The sequence below is a fragment of the Cololabis saira genome, chromosome 15 (assembly GCF_033807715.1).
Source record: "Cololabis saira isolate AMF1-May2022 chromosome 15, fColSai1.1, whole genome shotgun sequence".
Taxonomy (NCBI): Eukaryota; Metazoa; Chordata; class Actinopteri; order Beloniformes; family Belonidae; genus Cololabis; species Cololabis saira.
This window is the reverse complement of record NC_084601.1, coordinates 39,132,989-39,147,499: the sequence shown is the minus strand read 5'-3', so window position 1 is coordinate 39,147,499 and position 14,511 is coordinate 39,132,989. Positions and strand designations below refer to the sequence as shown.

Sequence of the window (14,511 nt, the reverse complement as noted above, 5' to 3'; positions counted from 1 at the left end):
AAGTCCAGGGTTAAGTCTAGGGTTAAGTCCAGGGTTAAGTCCAGCGTTAAGTCTAGAGTTAAGTCCAGGGTTAAGTCTAGGGTTAAGTCCAGGGTTAAGTCCAGGGTTAAGTCTAGGGTTAGGGTTAAGTCCAGGGTTAAATCAAGAGTTAAGTCAAGAGTTAAGTCTAGGGTTAAGTCTAGGGTTAAGTCCAGGGTTAAGTCCAGGATTAAGTCCAGGGTTAAGTCTAGGGTTAAGTCCAGGGTTAAGTCCAGGGTTAAGTCTAGGGTTAAGTTTAGGGTTAAGTCTAGGGTTAAGTTTAGGGTTAAGTCCAGGGTTAGGGTTAAGTCCAGGGTTAAGTCCAGGGTTAAGTCCAAGGTTAAGTCTAGGGTTAGGGTTAAGTCTAGGGTTAGGGTTAAGTCCTGGGTTAAGTCTAGGGTTAAGTCCAGGGTTAAGTCCAGGGTTAAGTCCAAGGTTAAGTCTAGGGTTAGGGTTAAGTCCAGGGTTAAGTCTAGGGTTAAGTCCAGGGTTAAGTCCAGGGTTAAGTCCAGGGTTAAGTCCAGGGTTAAGTCTAGGGTTAAGTCTAGGGTTAAGTCCTGGGTTAAGTCCAGGGTTAAGTCCAGGGTTAAGTCCAGGGTTAAGTCCTGGGTTAAGTCCAGGGTTAAGTCTAGAGTTAAGTCTAGGGCTAAGTCTAGAGTTAAGTCCAGGGTTAAGTCCAGGGTTAAGTCTAGGGTTAAGTCCAGGGTTAAGTCCAGGGTTAAGTCCAGGGTTAAGTCCAGGGTTAAGTCCAGGGTTAAGTCCAGGGTTAAGTCCAGGGTTAAGTCCAGGGTTAGGGTTAGGGTTAAGTCCAGGGTTAGGGTTAAGTCCAGGGTTAAGTCCAGGGTTAAGTCAAGAGTTAAGTCAAGAGTTAAGTCCAGAGTTAAGTCCAGGGTTAAGTCTAGGGTTGAGTCTAGGGTTAAGTCCTGGGTTAAGGTTAGGGTTAAGTCCAGGGTTAAGGTTAGGTTTAAATATTTGATCATGCTTTCACCTCTGTCTGCTCTGGATCCTCATAGTGTGCTAGAATGTGTACTGGTACCTTGCAGGCTCTTTGCACTGGCGTAGTCCATGGACCAGCTGACCAGCGCCATCGTGACCCCCAGCAGAATCAGGAAGATCCAGTCCTCTCCCAGCCTCGTCACCAGGAACCGCTGCACCCGAGCTATGCAGTCTGTCCAAACACCAAACGCAGTCAGAACTGCCAAAACTGCATCCGTCTAATTCCTTCCCCCAGTACTGCTCACCTCTGCACTTGGAGGCGGAGCGTTTCCTCTCCGTGGAGGAGCTGAGCTCTCGTTCCGCCGACTGCTCATCGACGGCCTCGTTCTCCATGTTGGGCCGATACTTGGTCCTCTGCCGGCTGCGATGGCCGCGCGGGCGGTCATGACTGCGGTGCCCGTGCCCGTGCTGCGTCTTCTCATGGCTGTCGTGATGGTGGCCGTGCTTCTTGATCTGTCTCTCGGTCAGCAGGCGCGTGGCCTCGCGTCGGCCCGAACCTCCATGGTGCTCCTGGTACTCCCCGTAGAGCTGCGGTGCGAGGCCGTTAAACGGTTAGTAGAGGGGTCGGCAACCCGAAATGTTACAAGAGCCGTATTGGACCAAAAACACAAAAAACAAATATGTCTGGAGCCGCAAAAAATTAAGTCTTGTATCAGCCTTAGAATGAAGGCAACACATGCTGTATGTGTCTATATTAGTTAGAACTGGCTCCTCGGCTGCAAATGTAGCATGAAAATGTCTTTCCACTTGACTCTTTTTGTTATTGGACAACTTCTCGCTACAGAGCAAACATTCAGGCAAGGAATGCAAATGATTCGCTCCAAGAAACGTTGAATCCTCTTTTGTTTTGCACTTCGAGAAAAAAGTCGAAATGTCGAGAAAAAAGTCGAAATGTCGAGATTAAGGTTGAAATACAATTTCAAGAATAAAGTCGAAATTTCACCTTTTTTCTCAACATTCAACTTTATTTACGAAATTTTGACTTTTTTCTCAACATTTCAACTTTATTCAAGAAATTTTGACTTTTTTCTCGACATTTCGACTTTTTTCTCGAAGTTGTATTACAACATTAATCTAAAAATTTCGACTTTTTTCTCGACATTTCGACTTTTTTCTCGACATTTCAACTTTTTTCTCGAAGTGCACAATGAAAAAAAATCTCTCCCTCTCAAATATTTTTTCTCCTGCATGGCCCTGATACTCTTCCTTACAAATCTTCGTTAACAGAAATGTTGAAATGTAATATTTATTCTACACATTTTAGTAAAGTCAAAATTTCACCTTTTTTCTCAACATTTTAACTTTATTTACGAAATTTTGACTTTTTTCTCAACATTTCAACTTTATTTACGAAATTTTGACTTTTTTCTCAACATTTCAACTTTATTCAAGAAATTTTGACTTTTTTCCTCAACATTTCGACTTTTTTCTCGAAGTTGTATTACAACATTAATCTAAAAATTTCGACTTTTTTCTCGACATTTCAACTTTTTTCTCAACATTTCAACTTTTTTCTCGACATTTCAACTTTTTTCTCGACATTTCGACTTTTTTCTCGAAGTGCACAATGAAAAAAATCTCTCCCTCTCAAATATTTTTTCTCCTGCATGGCCCTGATACTCTTCCTTACAAATATTTGTTAACAGAAATGTTGAAATGTAATATTTATTCTACACATTTTTACAGCATTAGAAAACGTTACAAATGTTTGTGTCATGTTTTTCCTCCTACAGAAACCATATTAAAACAAAAAATGTATTTCCCTCCCCCATCGATTTCCAGTTTCAAACATTTTTGAAAAAGCTCCAGGAGCCACTAGGGCGGCGCTAAAGAGCCGCATGCGTCTCTGGAGCCGCGGGTTGTCGACCCCTGGGTTAGAACAAAAGAGAACAAACCACATCCGAGCATCATTCATTATAAACGTTTACCGGGAGTTCCTGAGCAAGTGAGAATGTGGAGCGTGATAGTACTCTGGCAGAGAAGGGCTCGTTTTAAAAATAGACGGGACCATGTGCCGACCCGGGCGGCTCCAATGGAAGCGGAAGCTCGGGCTCTGCTTCTGGATTTATCACCTTTGGAGGGGATCCATGAAAGCTACCCGGGACATCTGGGGAAGAGATTCATTCTCATCTCTGTCTCTAGTAAACATACATCAACAATGCCGTCATTTGGCCCTTTTTTTTTTTCCTCACTGCAAAAACTCAAAATCTTACCAGGAATATTTGTCTTATTTCTAGTTAAAATGTCTCATTTTTAGTCAAAAAATCTCATTACACTTAAAACAAGACTCATCACTGGAAAAAACTACAATTTTCACCTGTTTCAAGTAGATTTTCACTTAAAATAAGTAGAAAAATCTGCCAGTGGAACAAGATTATTTTGCTTGTAATGAGAAGATAAATCTTGTCCCACTTGCAGATTTTTCTACTTATTTCAAATGAAAATTTACTTGAAACAGGTGAAAATTGTCAAATAACAAGTTATTTTTCTGGTAATGACTCTTGTTTTAAGTTTAATGAGATTTTTTGACTAAAAATGAGACATTTTAACTAAAAATAAGACAAATATTCCTGGTAAGATTTTGAGTTTTTGCAGTGTACAAAAGTGTCCCAGCCTTTCCTATACAGAAATATAACTTATTTGACAATTTTCACCTTTTTCAAGTAAATTTTCACTTGAAATAACAAAAATCTGCCAGTGGAACAAGATTTATCTTCTCATTACAAGCAAAAAAATCTACTTATTTTAAGTGAAAATCTACTTGAAACAGGTGAAAATTGTTGTTTTTTCCCAGTGATGAGTCTTGTTTTAAGTGTAATGAGATTTCTTTACTAAAAATGAGACATTTTAACTACAAAATAAGACAAATATTCTTGTTAAGATTTTGAGTTTTTGCAGTGCTGAAATAAAACATTTCACAACATCCAGCAGAAAGCTGAAGCCAGCTCAAGCTTTTGTGTCACAAGTTTATCTTATTGTCCCATGTACTTCCATTCCAAAGATTAATTACAACTTTTATTATTATTAAGTTTGAGGGAAAAAAAACAACAAGCGTTTTGGGCAGATCCTTCATGTTGAAGGATTTTCTTTTAATCTAATTATGCATCAGTCTTCCCAGCTGCTCCCTTTGGCAACTGGAAGTGCCAAAGTTTCCTTGGTACGAACAAGCCGAAACAATGTACACGTTTGTTTGGATACATATTTGGTAGCACCAAGTGTGAACACGCACACTAAGCCCTGGCCACTGGTAACCGGACCTGTCGGGTTCCATAATAAAGCATCACAATGTTACAATATCAATTTCAAGTTAATTTGAGCTAATGTTTGCTCCAGCTCTTGCCCTCTTTCCTAATCAACAAATCTTACCAGACCAGACTCGTCACAGTCGTCTCTTGCGACACCAGCGTATCAACTTCATGACACTACGTCATACACTAACAATGAAACTGGCTCACAGAATTACAGTGGAAATCACGGCAGAGGTGACGAACAGACTCGGGAGAGAAATGATGGAAGAGAATCCAGAGAGTGACCAAAGAAGAGACCAGATGACTTTAACATCACACACCTACACTGCAAAAACTCAAAATCTTAACAAGAATATTTTTCTTATTTCTAGTTAAAATGTCTCATTTTTAGTCCAAAAAAATCTCATTACACTTAAAACAAGACTCATCACTGGAAAAAACAACAATTTTCACCTGTTTCTAGTAGATTTTCACTTAAAATAAGTAAAAAAATCTCCCAGTGGAACAAGATTTTTTTTCTTGTAATGAGAAGATAAATCTTGTCCCACTGGCAGATTTTTCTACTTATTTCAAGTGAAAATTTACTTGAAACAGGTGAAAATTGTCAAATAACAAGTTATGTTTCTGGTAATTACTCTTGTTTAAAGTGTAATGAGATTTTTTGACTAAAAATGAGACATTTTAACTATAAATAAGACAAATATTCCTGGTAAAATGTCTCATTTTAGTCAAAAAATCTCATTACACTTAAAACAAGAGTCATTACCAGAAAAAAAAAAAAAACTTATTTGACAATTTTCACCTGTTTCAAGTAGATTTTCACTTAAAATAAGTAGAAAAATTTGCCAGTGGAACAAGATTTTTTTGCTTGTAATGAGAAGATGTAAATGTTTGTTTTTTAAATACATTTATGGAATTACTCTATTTGTATTGATTATTCTATTACTGAATACATATAGAATAACTACAAATGCAAATCAAGATGATCGATTTCACTAGTTATTATACACTGCAAAAACTCAAAATCTTAACAAGAATATTTGTCTTATTTCTAGTTAAAATGTCTAAATTTAGTCAAAAAAAAATCTCATTACATTTAAGACAAGACTCAAAAACAACCATTTTTACCTGTTTCAAGTAAATTTTCACTCAAAATAAGTAGAAAAATCTGCCAGTGGAGCAAGATTTCTTTGCTTGTAATGAGAAGATAAATCTTGTTCCACTGGCAGATTTTTCTACTTATTTCAAGTGAAAATTTACTTGAAACAGGTGAAAATGGTCAAATTAGTTATTTTTCTGATGATGAATCTTGTTTTAAGTGTAATGAGATGTTTTGACTAAAAATGAGACATTTTAACTAGAAATAAGACAAATATTCTTGGTAAGATTTTGAGTTTTTGCAGTGAGCGAGACTGCATTTGAAAAAGTTCCAATTTTCTTGACCACACAGATAAGCTACATAGCAGACTTCTGTGATGAGTATTTGCTGGACGTGTTGATTGATACTCTAGTTACGTTCTGTGACTCGTAACCTTGCCATACCTTAGCTTTGACTGAATTGACGCCACTGCTCCTGCATCTCTATCTTTTTGACTAAAAATGAGACATTTTAACTAGAAATAATACAAATATTCCTGGTAAGATTTTGAGTTTTTGCAGTGTAAAGAGGGATTTACCGAGTGAAAAAATGCAAACATTCCTTTGTGCTGCTTCAATGCAAAGTCTTTTGGTGTCCAAAGTTGGGATATAAAAGCAAATGTTTGAGTCTAATTTATATTTCGTGATGACTAATAAATCTTTTCGATTAATTGAAACTACTTTTTTCATTGAAACAAACTGCAAATCAATTCATTAATAAATGCAGCAATCTACTCGACTGAGATGTTGCATAACATTCCAGCAATGACCACAAACATTTGTCGGGGTGTCGTACGTCCCGTTGGGAGCACAAATGCAGACAATAGCACTCCAGGAATACACGTAGGTGACAAGGTGGCAAGTTGTGTGTGGTGCCGACGCTTACGATGCCCGTGCAGTAACCTTTCAACAGCTTCTAATTTAGCAGGTTTGTGGGCAGGCTAGTTAAAACACACACACACACACAAGTGCCCAAAGCACCGGAAGAGATGTCAGTCAAACACGGTGAAACAGGAGGAGTGTAATACACAATGTACCGTAACTGAATACCAACGCACGGCGAAGGCCGAGACAATAGTAGCCCCAGCTGTGTTGACTCATGGAAGGCGTTCACACTGTATGTTTGAAGTCAAATGTATCATGAAGTGTATTGTTCTGCTGGGATAAACAAAAGGCTGCATAGGTGGAATATGAGACTTCTCTAGATGCTTTTTAAAAAGAGAGCATGTGCATTTTAAAAGAGCAGCTGTTGTCCCTTTCACAATGAATCATCAGCTTATGTTTAGTTTAGTTTATTAATCCTTTTCAATTCCAGGGTACAGGTGCAATTTGTCAGTGCCATGCAAAAAAACATATATAATTTTTGGTGTATACACACATATATAGGCTACTGTGTATATATATATATATATATATATATATATATATATATATATATATATATATATATATATATATATATATATATACACAGAGCCGCTGCAAGGGGTGTGCGAACCGTGCGACCGCACGGGGCCTCGCGCTATGGGCCGTTTTTTTTTTTTTTTTTTTTTTTTCAAAAATTTTATTTTTTTCAATTTTTTTTTTTCTTTTCGTTTTTGTTTTTCGTTTTTTCCCTTATACATATCAACAGACACGTTCCATTACAGACCTAAATGTGTACTAGTCTGTGCATATCAATAAATATATGTGTCTGTTGTTCAATACAACTGATCAGACCAAGCGCAGACACAAGCTGCTCTGATCCAGACGGTGGAGTTGGAACAAACTGTCCCACAATGTCGAGAGAACGAGACAGATTCAGGAAATTTCCATCAGGGGATGAAAAAAGAAAAAAATAAAGAAAATGGAAGAGTTTAATGCCTCTCTGAAAGGCTTCTTTGATAAATTTGTTACAAAAATCACCGATCCGACCGGGTCTCAAGCAGCCATGGGGCCCCGCGTCCAGGCAAGCCAAATGATGATGAGGCAGGGGAAGGTATCCAGTATTTTGCTAATTGGAGAGTTAAAATTGCGCATATAGACACCCGATCCGACCCGAAAAACCCAAAAATTTCGAGGGCCCTCCCCGGCCATTTCCCACAGGGCCTCGCAAATCTCCCAGACGGCTCTGAGTACATACACATACCTACACATATACATTCATGCACACACGCATACATACGCATACATGTCCATAGGTACATGCCTATGTGTATTATCCCTATGTTTTATATTTATTAATCATTTTGTATTTATAGGTGCTTTTGAATTGTAATAACGTGCTACACATTGTCATTTCTGTATTTAAGCTGTTCCACAGATTAATCCTGTCACTGACATCATCGTTGTTTAACGTTGGTTCTTGCCTTTGTTTTCCTGAACATAAATGTTCCCCTGAGTTCATATTTCTAACTCTGCTTTGGAAGAGCTTCTGAATGCTGTCAGGAAGTGTTTTATTGTTGATTTTGAACATAAATTGTGCTGTTTTAAGGTCCACTAAATCTCTGAATTTAAGCTGATTTGAATTTATGAATATTATATTAGTTGGTTCTCGATAACCTGCTTTGTTTATAACTCTAATGGCCCTTTTTTGTAAAACACGTCTAATGTAAAACAATTAAACCAATTCATCTGAACATGCAAAAAAATATCATTACTATTTTCCATTCAAATTAAACCATAGGCGTAACTGTGACATTAATTCCTTTAGATTTAATCAGACTTGAAAATGTGCACTTGCAACATCTTTTATCTATGCAAAAATTTGCAAGACATAACAATTATCATAAAATTATCAAGATTTAAGTGTAAAAGTGCAACTTTCTCCATTTATTACTGTACAACGTCCAATCATTATTATTTTCCTGAAACCTGTAAAAGCTGATCATCTTGGATTTGATTTTGGTCAGGTTTAATATTTGGAAACTCAATCACATGTTGATGAAAATGCAGCCCAGGACAAGAAGAGCTGCCATGTTTCCATCACAGTTTGTTATGTTGTTAGAAATTAAATGCTCCCTCTTTGTCCCTCCTTTAGCACTTTCCTGTTTTCCCTCCAGACCTGTGAAACTCAACCCTGCACTAATCACTTAAACTCCGTCACCCCCTTCCTTCATCGCAGCCTTCTCTTATTCCTTTATTTCCTTTACTCTCCCTGTGCGGGTGAAACACAACTCTGGGCTAAATTTAGCACCGGTGTGATCCAATATTCCTCATTGGTCTTCCCACACCTCTCTCCCTCTCCCTCGCCACCCGTGCACCTTTCAAAGTGTCATCCCAGTCTTCAGTTTCTTCACGTCTCACTTTACTTTAGAAGGCATGCGGCCAGGAAAAATAAAGCAACAATGTTTTTTTCCTAACAGCTGTTTTTTTTGGAACAGCAGATTTTATATTTTCTCACAAATTGCACCTTCCTGCTTTGAGAAACACCTCACAAGGATCACACTGACACTTCTCAACATAAAAACACATGTGCAAATTGGATAAATGGAATCATGTTACATGCATTCGCAAAAGAGTTGTGACTGTCTTAAAACTGTTTAAAAAAAATTAGCATGGTTTTGGTTTCAAAGTGGTTGATTTCACAATCAAATAGAAGTTGGTTGTGTTTATGTGTGTAACATTTGTGTGTGCAATCAATGCTTGGATTCTATGGAGCCAAATCAAGGCCAAAAGTTTTGCTAATTTGAAAATAAAATTTGAACCTGAAAATTCTTTTTTACAGTTTCAATTTTATTTTTTTCAGTATCAGATCTTTTTTTCAGTTTCAAATCTTTTTATTTCAGTTTCAAATCTTTTTTTTCAGTTTCACGTCTTTTTTTTCGGTTTCACTTCTTTTTTTTTCAGTTTCAAATTTTTTTTCAGGTTCAGACTTTTGGCCCTGATCTGGCGTGGGGGGCGTGGCATCAACTGAGAGGGGCGTGGCATCATGAGTGACAGCAGAACAGAGAAGGCGGGGGACCTTCCTCAGTCATGTTGCCTTCAGGAAACGTAGGTTGCAGAAGTTATCAGTAGAAGTATGATTCAAAACTGTATATACACCATATTCACGTGATTGGCAGTGGAAAAAACGGATACTAGTGACACATTTCTGTTTAAAAAGCTGTTTTACGTCCCCCGCCTTCTCTGTTATGCTGTCACTCATGATGCCACGCCCCTCTCAGTTGATGCCACGCCCCCCACGCCAGATCGGGGCCAAAAGTCTGAACCTGAAAAAAAAATTTGAAACTGAAAAAAAATAAGTGAAACTGAAAAAAAAGACGTGAAACTGGAAAAAAAAGATTTGAAACTGAAAAAAGATTTGAAACTGAAATAAAAAGATTTTAAACTGAATAAAAGATCTGATACTGAAAAAAATAAAATTGAAACTGTAAAAAAGAATTTTCAGGTTCAAATTTTATTTTCAAATTAGCAAAACTTTTGGCCTTGATTTGGCTCCATAGGATTCAACCCTGCGCCGCTCTGCAGCGCCACACTTGGTCACTCACTGGTATAATTTGACCAACAGCTACTTTTAAGACTGATTTTATCCTTTCCTTATTAAAGATATTCAGGTGCTGCTCTGTTTTTGACAACATTCAGATACTTATTGCTAACCTTTATTGAATAAATGAGCTCATTGAACTCCAATAATTACAGAACCAAATGTTCCTGCCAGAAAGCCTTGCAGCCAGAAACTTGGATGGGAACTTCTACCATATGGATTTTTTTGTCCATCCATCCATTATCTATACCCACTTTATCCTTTGCAGGGTCACGGGGGTCTGCTGGAGTCTATCCCAGCTCATTAGAAACCATCACAGGGCCACATATATACACACAACCATGCACACTCGCACTCACACCTACGGGCAATTTAGAATCATCAATTACGGTAACCTAGCATGCATGTTTTTGGACTGTGGGAGGAAGCCGGAGTACCCGGAGAGAACCCACGCAAGCACGGGGAGAACATGCAAACTCCACACAGAAAGACCCCTGCCGGGGGTAAGAAATCTCCAATTAAAGCCAATCTACGTTGAAATAGATCGGCTGTGTTGACTTAAGAGTCTCTGATGATACTGTGCTAATAAGTGGGGGTGGTCCAGCACAACTTGTAATACCAATCAGGGCTGTACGCTTACTTTTTTGAATGGTAGCACTGGTGCTAGCAAGTTAAAAATTTTAGTAGCACAAATAAAAATTTACTAGCACACCCGGGTGGACAGTTAGTAGGGGTGTAACGATACACTAATCTCACGATACACGATATTGAGGTCACGATAACGATACAATACGATATTATAGCAGTATTTTTTTAACAACCTTGAATGAGGAACATATGACTGGAAAAAATTATCTTTTATTTGAAAGACACAAAATACAAAACAATGCTGTGCATTTGCCCTATTGTTACAGTTTGTAATGCTTTATAACTGTTTAAGTTTTAAAGAGAAAGCCAGGCCAACTATTTTCCACAAACTGAACTAAAAGTAAATGTCAGGTTTGCATTATGCATCTTCACTTTCATACAAGTACAAATATTTTGACACAAACTGAATAGTTTCTCTCATGTATGATTTGACTTTTTTCTTTTCCAGAAATTCAACAACTAAAATTAAATAAATAAAAGTAAATAAATACATACAATTTTACATCATAAAACAGATTGATTCATGCTCACCTTATAAGTGTAAGAGGAGATTTATTTTTGTTAAGAAGGTTATTTTGGTAATTCAGGGTTCATTATTTTATAAATATATTCTTTATATTCTGATGTAAATCAGGGACTATAATGACACTAGTCAGTTTATCTGTAGTGATTAGTCTGTTTTAGATTGGGCGGAGTGATACGCCACAGTACGGCACTAGGTGCTGTGTTGATGTTCTAAAATCCTACGCTGTTGAGGGACATTAAAGTACACTGGAACTCAGCAGAAGTTGTCCTCTGTTTATCCTACTCACGACCCGGGTTTAATTTAGGTTTAATTCAATAAGGTAAGGCTTAACTCTACCAGACTTAAAAGTTCAGAGCTCAAAACCCCGCTAGAGTCCCGTGATCGGGACCGCAAAAAGGTACTACTTTCTTCTGAGCGGAGTAAGATTTTGGTCCGCGTGTCGAGGCACGGTCGGCGCGCGCGGTCGGATCATGGATGTATTAATAGTATTAATAGCCTTTCCACACGGCGCCCCGGCCGTATGGTCGCGAAAATACGGTATTTATATATGAAATGTCAGAATAGGTAATTTTTTTGACGATACCCCAGGGTGCCGCGACACCCCGGTTGAGAAAGGCTGATGTAGGTCAAGAGACATTCATATTGATTCTCACACTTTTTTTAACATGACCCCAGCGCAGCTCACTCGCACAAATGCGAGTGGATACATATTTCTCTTTGCACCGGATGATTTTTATTCGCAAATGCGATGAAAACTGTCGCACTGTACAGCCCTGCCAATTTGTCCCACTGGAGGTGCACTTCTGCGTCTTCCACCAGGCTCTGACACAGGAACATTCTTGTCACTTGTGGCCCCAACGTGGCCAGAAGTGGCACTGCTTCATAGAGCGACAATAAGGGTTTCATCGCAAGAAACTTTCCCTGGATACCACAGTGTAGTTTTGTATTTAAGTCAATTCCGAAAAATTTTATGAAAACACTTTGGTATCTATCAACCAATTTCATTTCAAATTGATATTAAAGTATCCCCTCCTTGAACCGCCACCTTATTGTGGTGGAGGGGTTTACACTGCCCGAGTGATCCTAGGAGCGATGTTTTTGGGGGCATTCTTATGTTCTGGATTGCTCCTGTTTGGTCGTTGTTAAGCTGCCACTAAAAAAAAAAAAGAGCATGAGAAGTTACCTCGCCTCCATATACATTATTTATTAATGTACGACCCGGTCTGAGACAGACATACAGTAAGACAGTAGCAGGAACTACAACAACTTGAAAACTTATCTTTTCATGATTGTATCATACATGAATATTTGAAACAGCAAGATGACAATGGTAGAATAAAGTAGAGAAAACTGCTTCGCTGTCACAAAAACAAAGGACCACTGACGCACATCCCTTAACCTTAACCAGAATGAACTATTTCAATTTTTAATTCAATTCAATTCAAACATGAGCGCCGAGCAATTATTACATAAACATAACATAAACAATGGCAGGTAAAAAAACTACAAGAAAATGATTCATGGCCTGATGAAATACCGGTAAAGATTCTCAGCATAATGTATGGTGCAAAAAAGGCTGCAGCTTGCCAGCCGTGAAGTATGGTGAAGGGAGCATCATGTATTGGGCTTCGTGGACTCCATCAGCGCTTCTAACATTTGCTATTGCTGAAAGGAAAATAACGCTGCCGAGGCGGTTCACCAGGTGAAGCTTTGTACAAGTTGTGTGATGCAGATGGACAACGGCCCAAATCATGGAAGTAAATCCAGCACAGATTGGCTTTAGAAGAACAAAATGTGCTTCTTAAACGCCTAATCAGAGCCCAGACCTTAACCCAACAGAGATGATGTGGAATGATGTTAAGGGAGCCGTTCACACCAGATATCTGTCCGAATATATCGGAGCTAAAGCAGTTCAGTCAAAGGAAAGGCCAAAAATCCTTCCTTAACATTATGCAGGTCTAGGGTTGCAAAATTCCGGGAATTTTCAAAGTTGGAAACTTTCCATGGGAATTAACGGGAATATATGGGAATTAACGGGAATATATGGGAATTAACGGGAATAAATAAGAAATTTACAGAATTGAAGGTTGGCCCTTAACAGGGAACTTAAATATAGTTGGGGGAAATATATTGTAGCATAGTCTTGGCTAAAACAACCAGATTTAATGCAAGTACACTCCTCAATCACATGCACACAGCACATTGCTTACTGCAGGGCTATTGAGGCCACGCCCCCTACAGGCACTGTGCATTCCTCCATCACATGCACACAGCTTACTGCAGGGCTATTGAGGCCACGCCCCCTGCCGGCACTGTGCATTCCTCCATCACATGCACAGGTGATTTCTTGAAGCCTGGAGGCCACACATTTGAGCTCAAAGCACAAGACTATTGAAGCCACACATTTGAGCCCACGGACTATATAAAGTCAAGTAAGTTTTGATAATATTATGGGGTAAATATATTTGATCTATAATGGTATTAATGTTTAACTTGCAAATATTAAATAAAAATGTATTAACACAGTAGCTAGCTAGCTGGTAAGTTAGGTGCTAATGTTTGGATATGATACAGTTTGTTTAAATTACCCCCAATTTCCAGTTAATTCCCATAAATTCCCAATAATTCCCATAAATTCCCATAATTCCCATAATTCCCATGGAAAGTTTCCAATTTGAAATATTTCCAAAATTCCCCAGTTTAACTTCCCATGGAAAGTTTCCGGAAATTTACCGGAAATTTTCCACCCCTTTGCAACCCTATGCAGGTCTGATCTAGATATAATAAGAGTGCTTACTATAACCTTCATTTTCAAAAGAGGAGTATCTCCATTAATGCACTCACTATTATACTGAGTGAACATTTTTTATGAGACTATTATCATAAAAGGTATCTAAAATGAAGGCCAAGTACACCCATATACTTCTCAGTGTCTGTTGCATAGAGCAATGCAGGCATCTGTTGTAACCATGTGGTATAGCTCAGCTTTAAAACAAATACTTAAAATCAAAATGTATCACATTTTTTCAGCAGAAGTGTAGTATTCTCCTTCACAACCACAAAATGGAATAGTAGTGGTTGTTTTCGGTGTGGTTCTATGTCAGTTAGAGGTGTTTACGGTTGTATTGCATTCATTCCTGTGCTCCCCGCAGGGGGTGTGGTTTAGGGTTGTTAATAAACCACAGCCCCTGCTTCGGGATTGTGTGGTTTAGGGTGATAATAATGGCCAAGAAGTAGTTTAGGGTTGTTAATAAAATCACAGCTTCATAAAATTTGAATATGCTGTAGTCCACAGAGAGGTGAGTTTTGAAACATTTGAATCATGTCCTTATGATAACCTGTTGCCAAGCAACAAGCGTCCAAAGTCAAATGGACATTTAAAAAAAAAAAAGTTAAATATCTTTCTTTTTTTTTTTTTAAAGTTAAAAGGAGCTTGAGACTCCTTTTAAGAAATGAGACTATCTAGCGCCACC

The 14,511-nt window shown here is 38.3% G+C and overlaps 1 protein-coding gene across 1 annotated transcript in view; it reads right to left on the bottom strand.

The window, feature by feature from the left end:
• LOC133460926 (chloride channel protein 1-like) overlaps nt 1–14,511 on the bottom strand; it is a 131,362-nt gene that overhangs the window by 98,777 nt on the left and 18,074 nt on the right. The window contains exons 2-3 of the mRNA XM_061741639.1: nt 1,260–1,542; nt 1,055–1,186 (exon numbers count right to left, since the gene is read on the bottom strand). Of these exons, the coding sequence (XP_061597623.1) occupies nt 1,055–1,186; nt 1,260–1,542 (415 nt within the window). The remainder of the gene's footprint in view (nt 1–1,054; nt 1,187–1,259; nt 1,543–14,511) is intronic.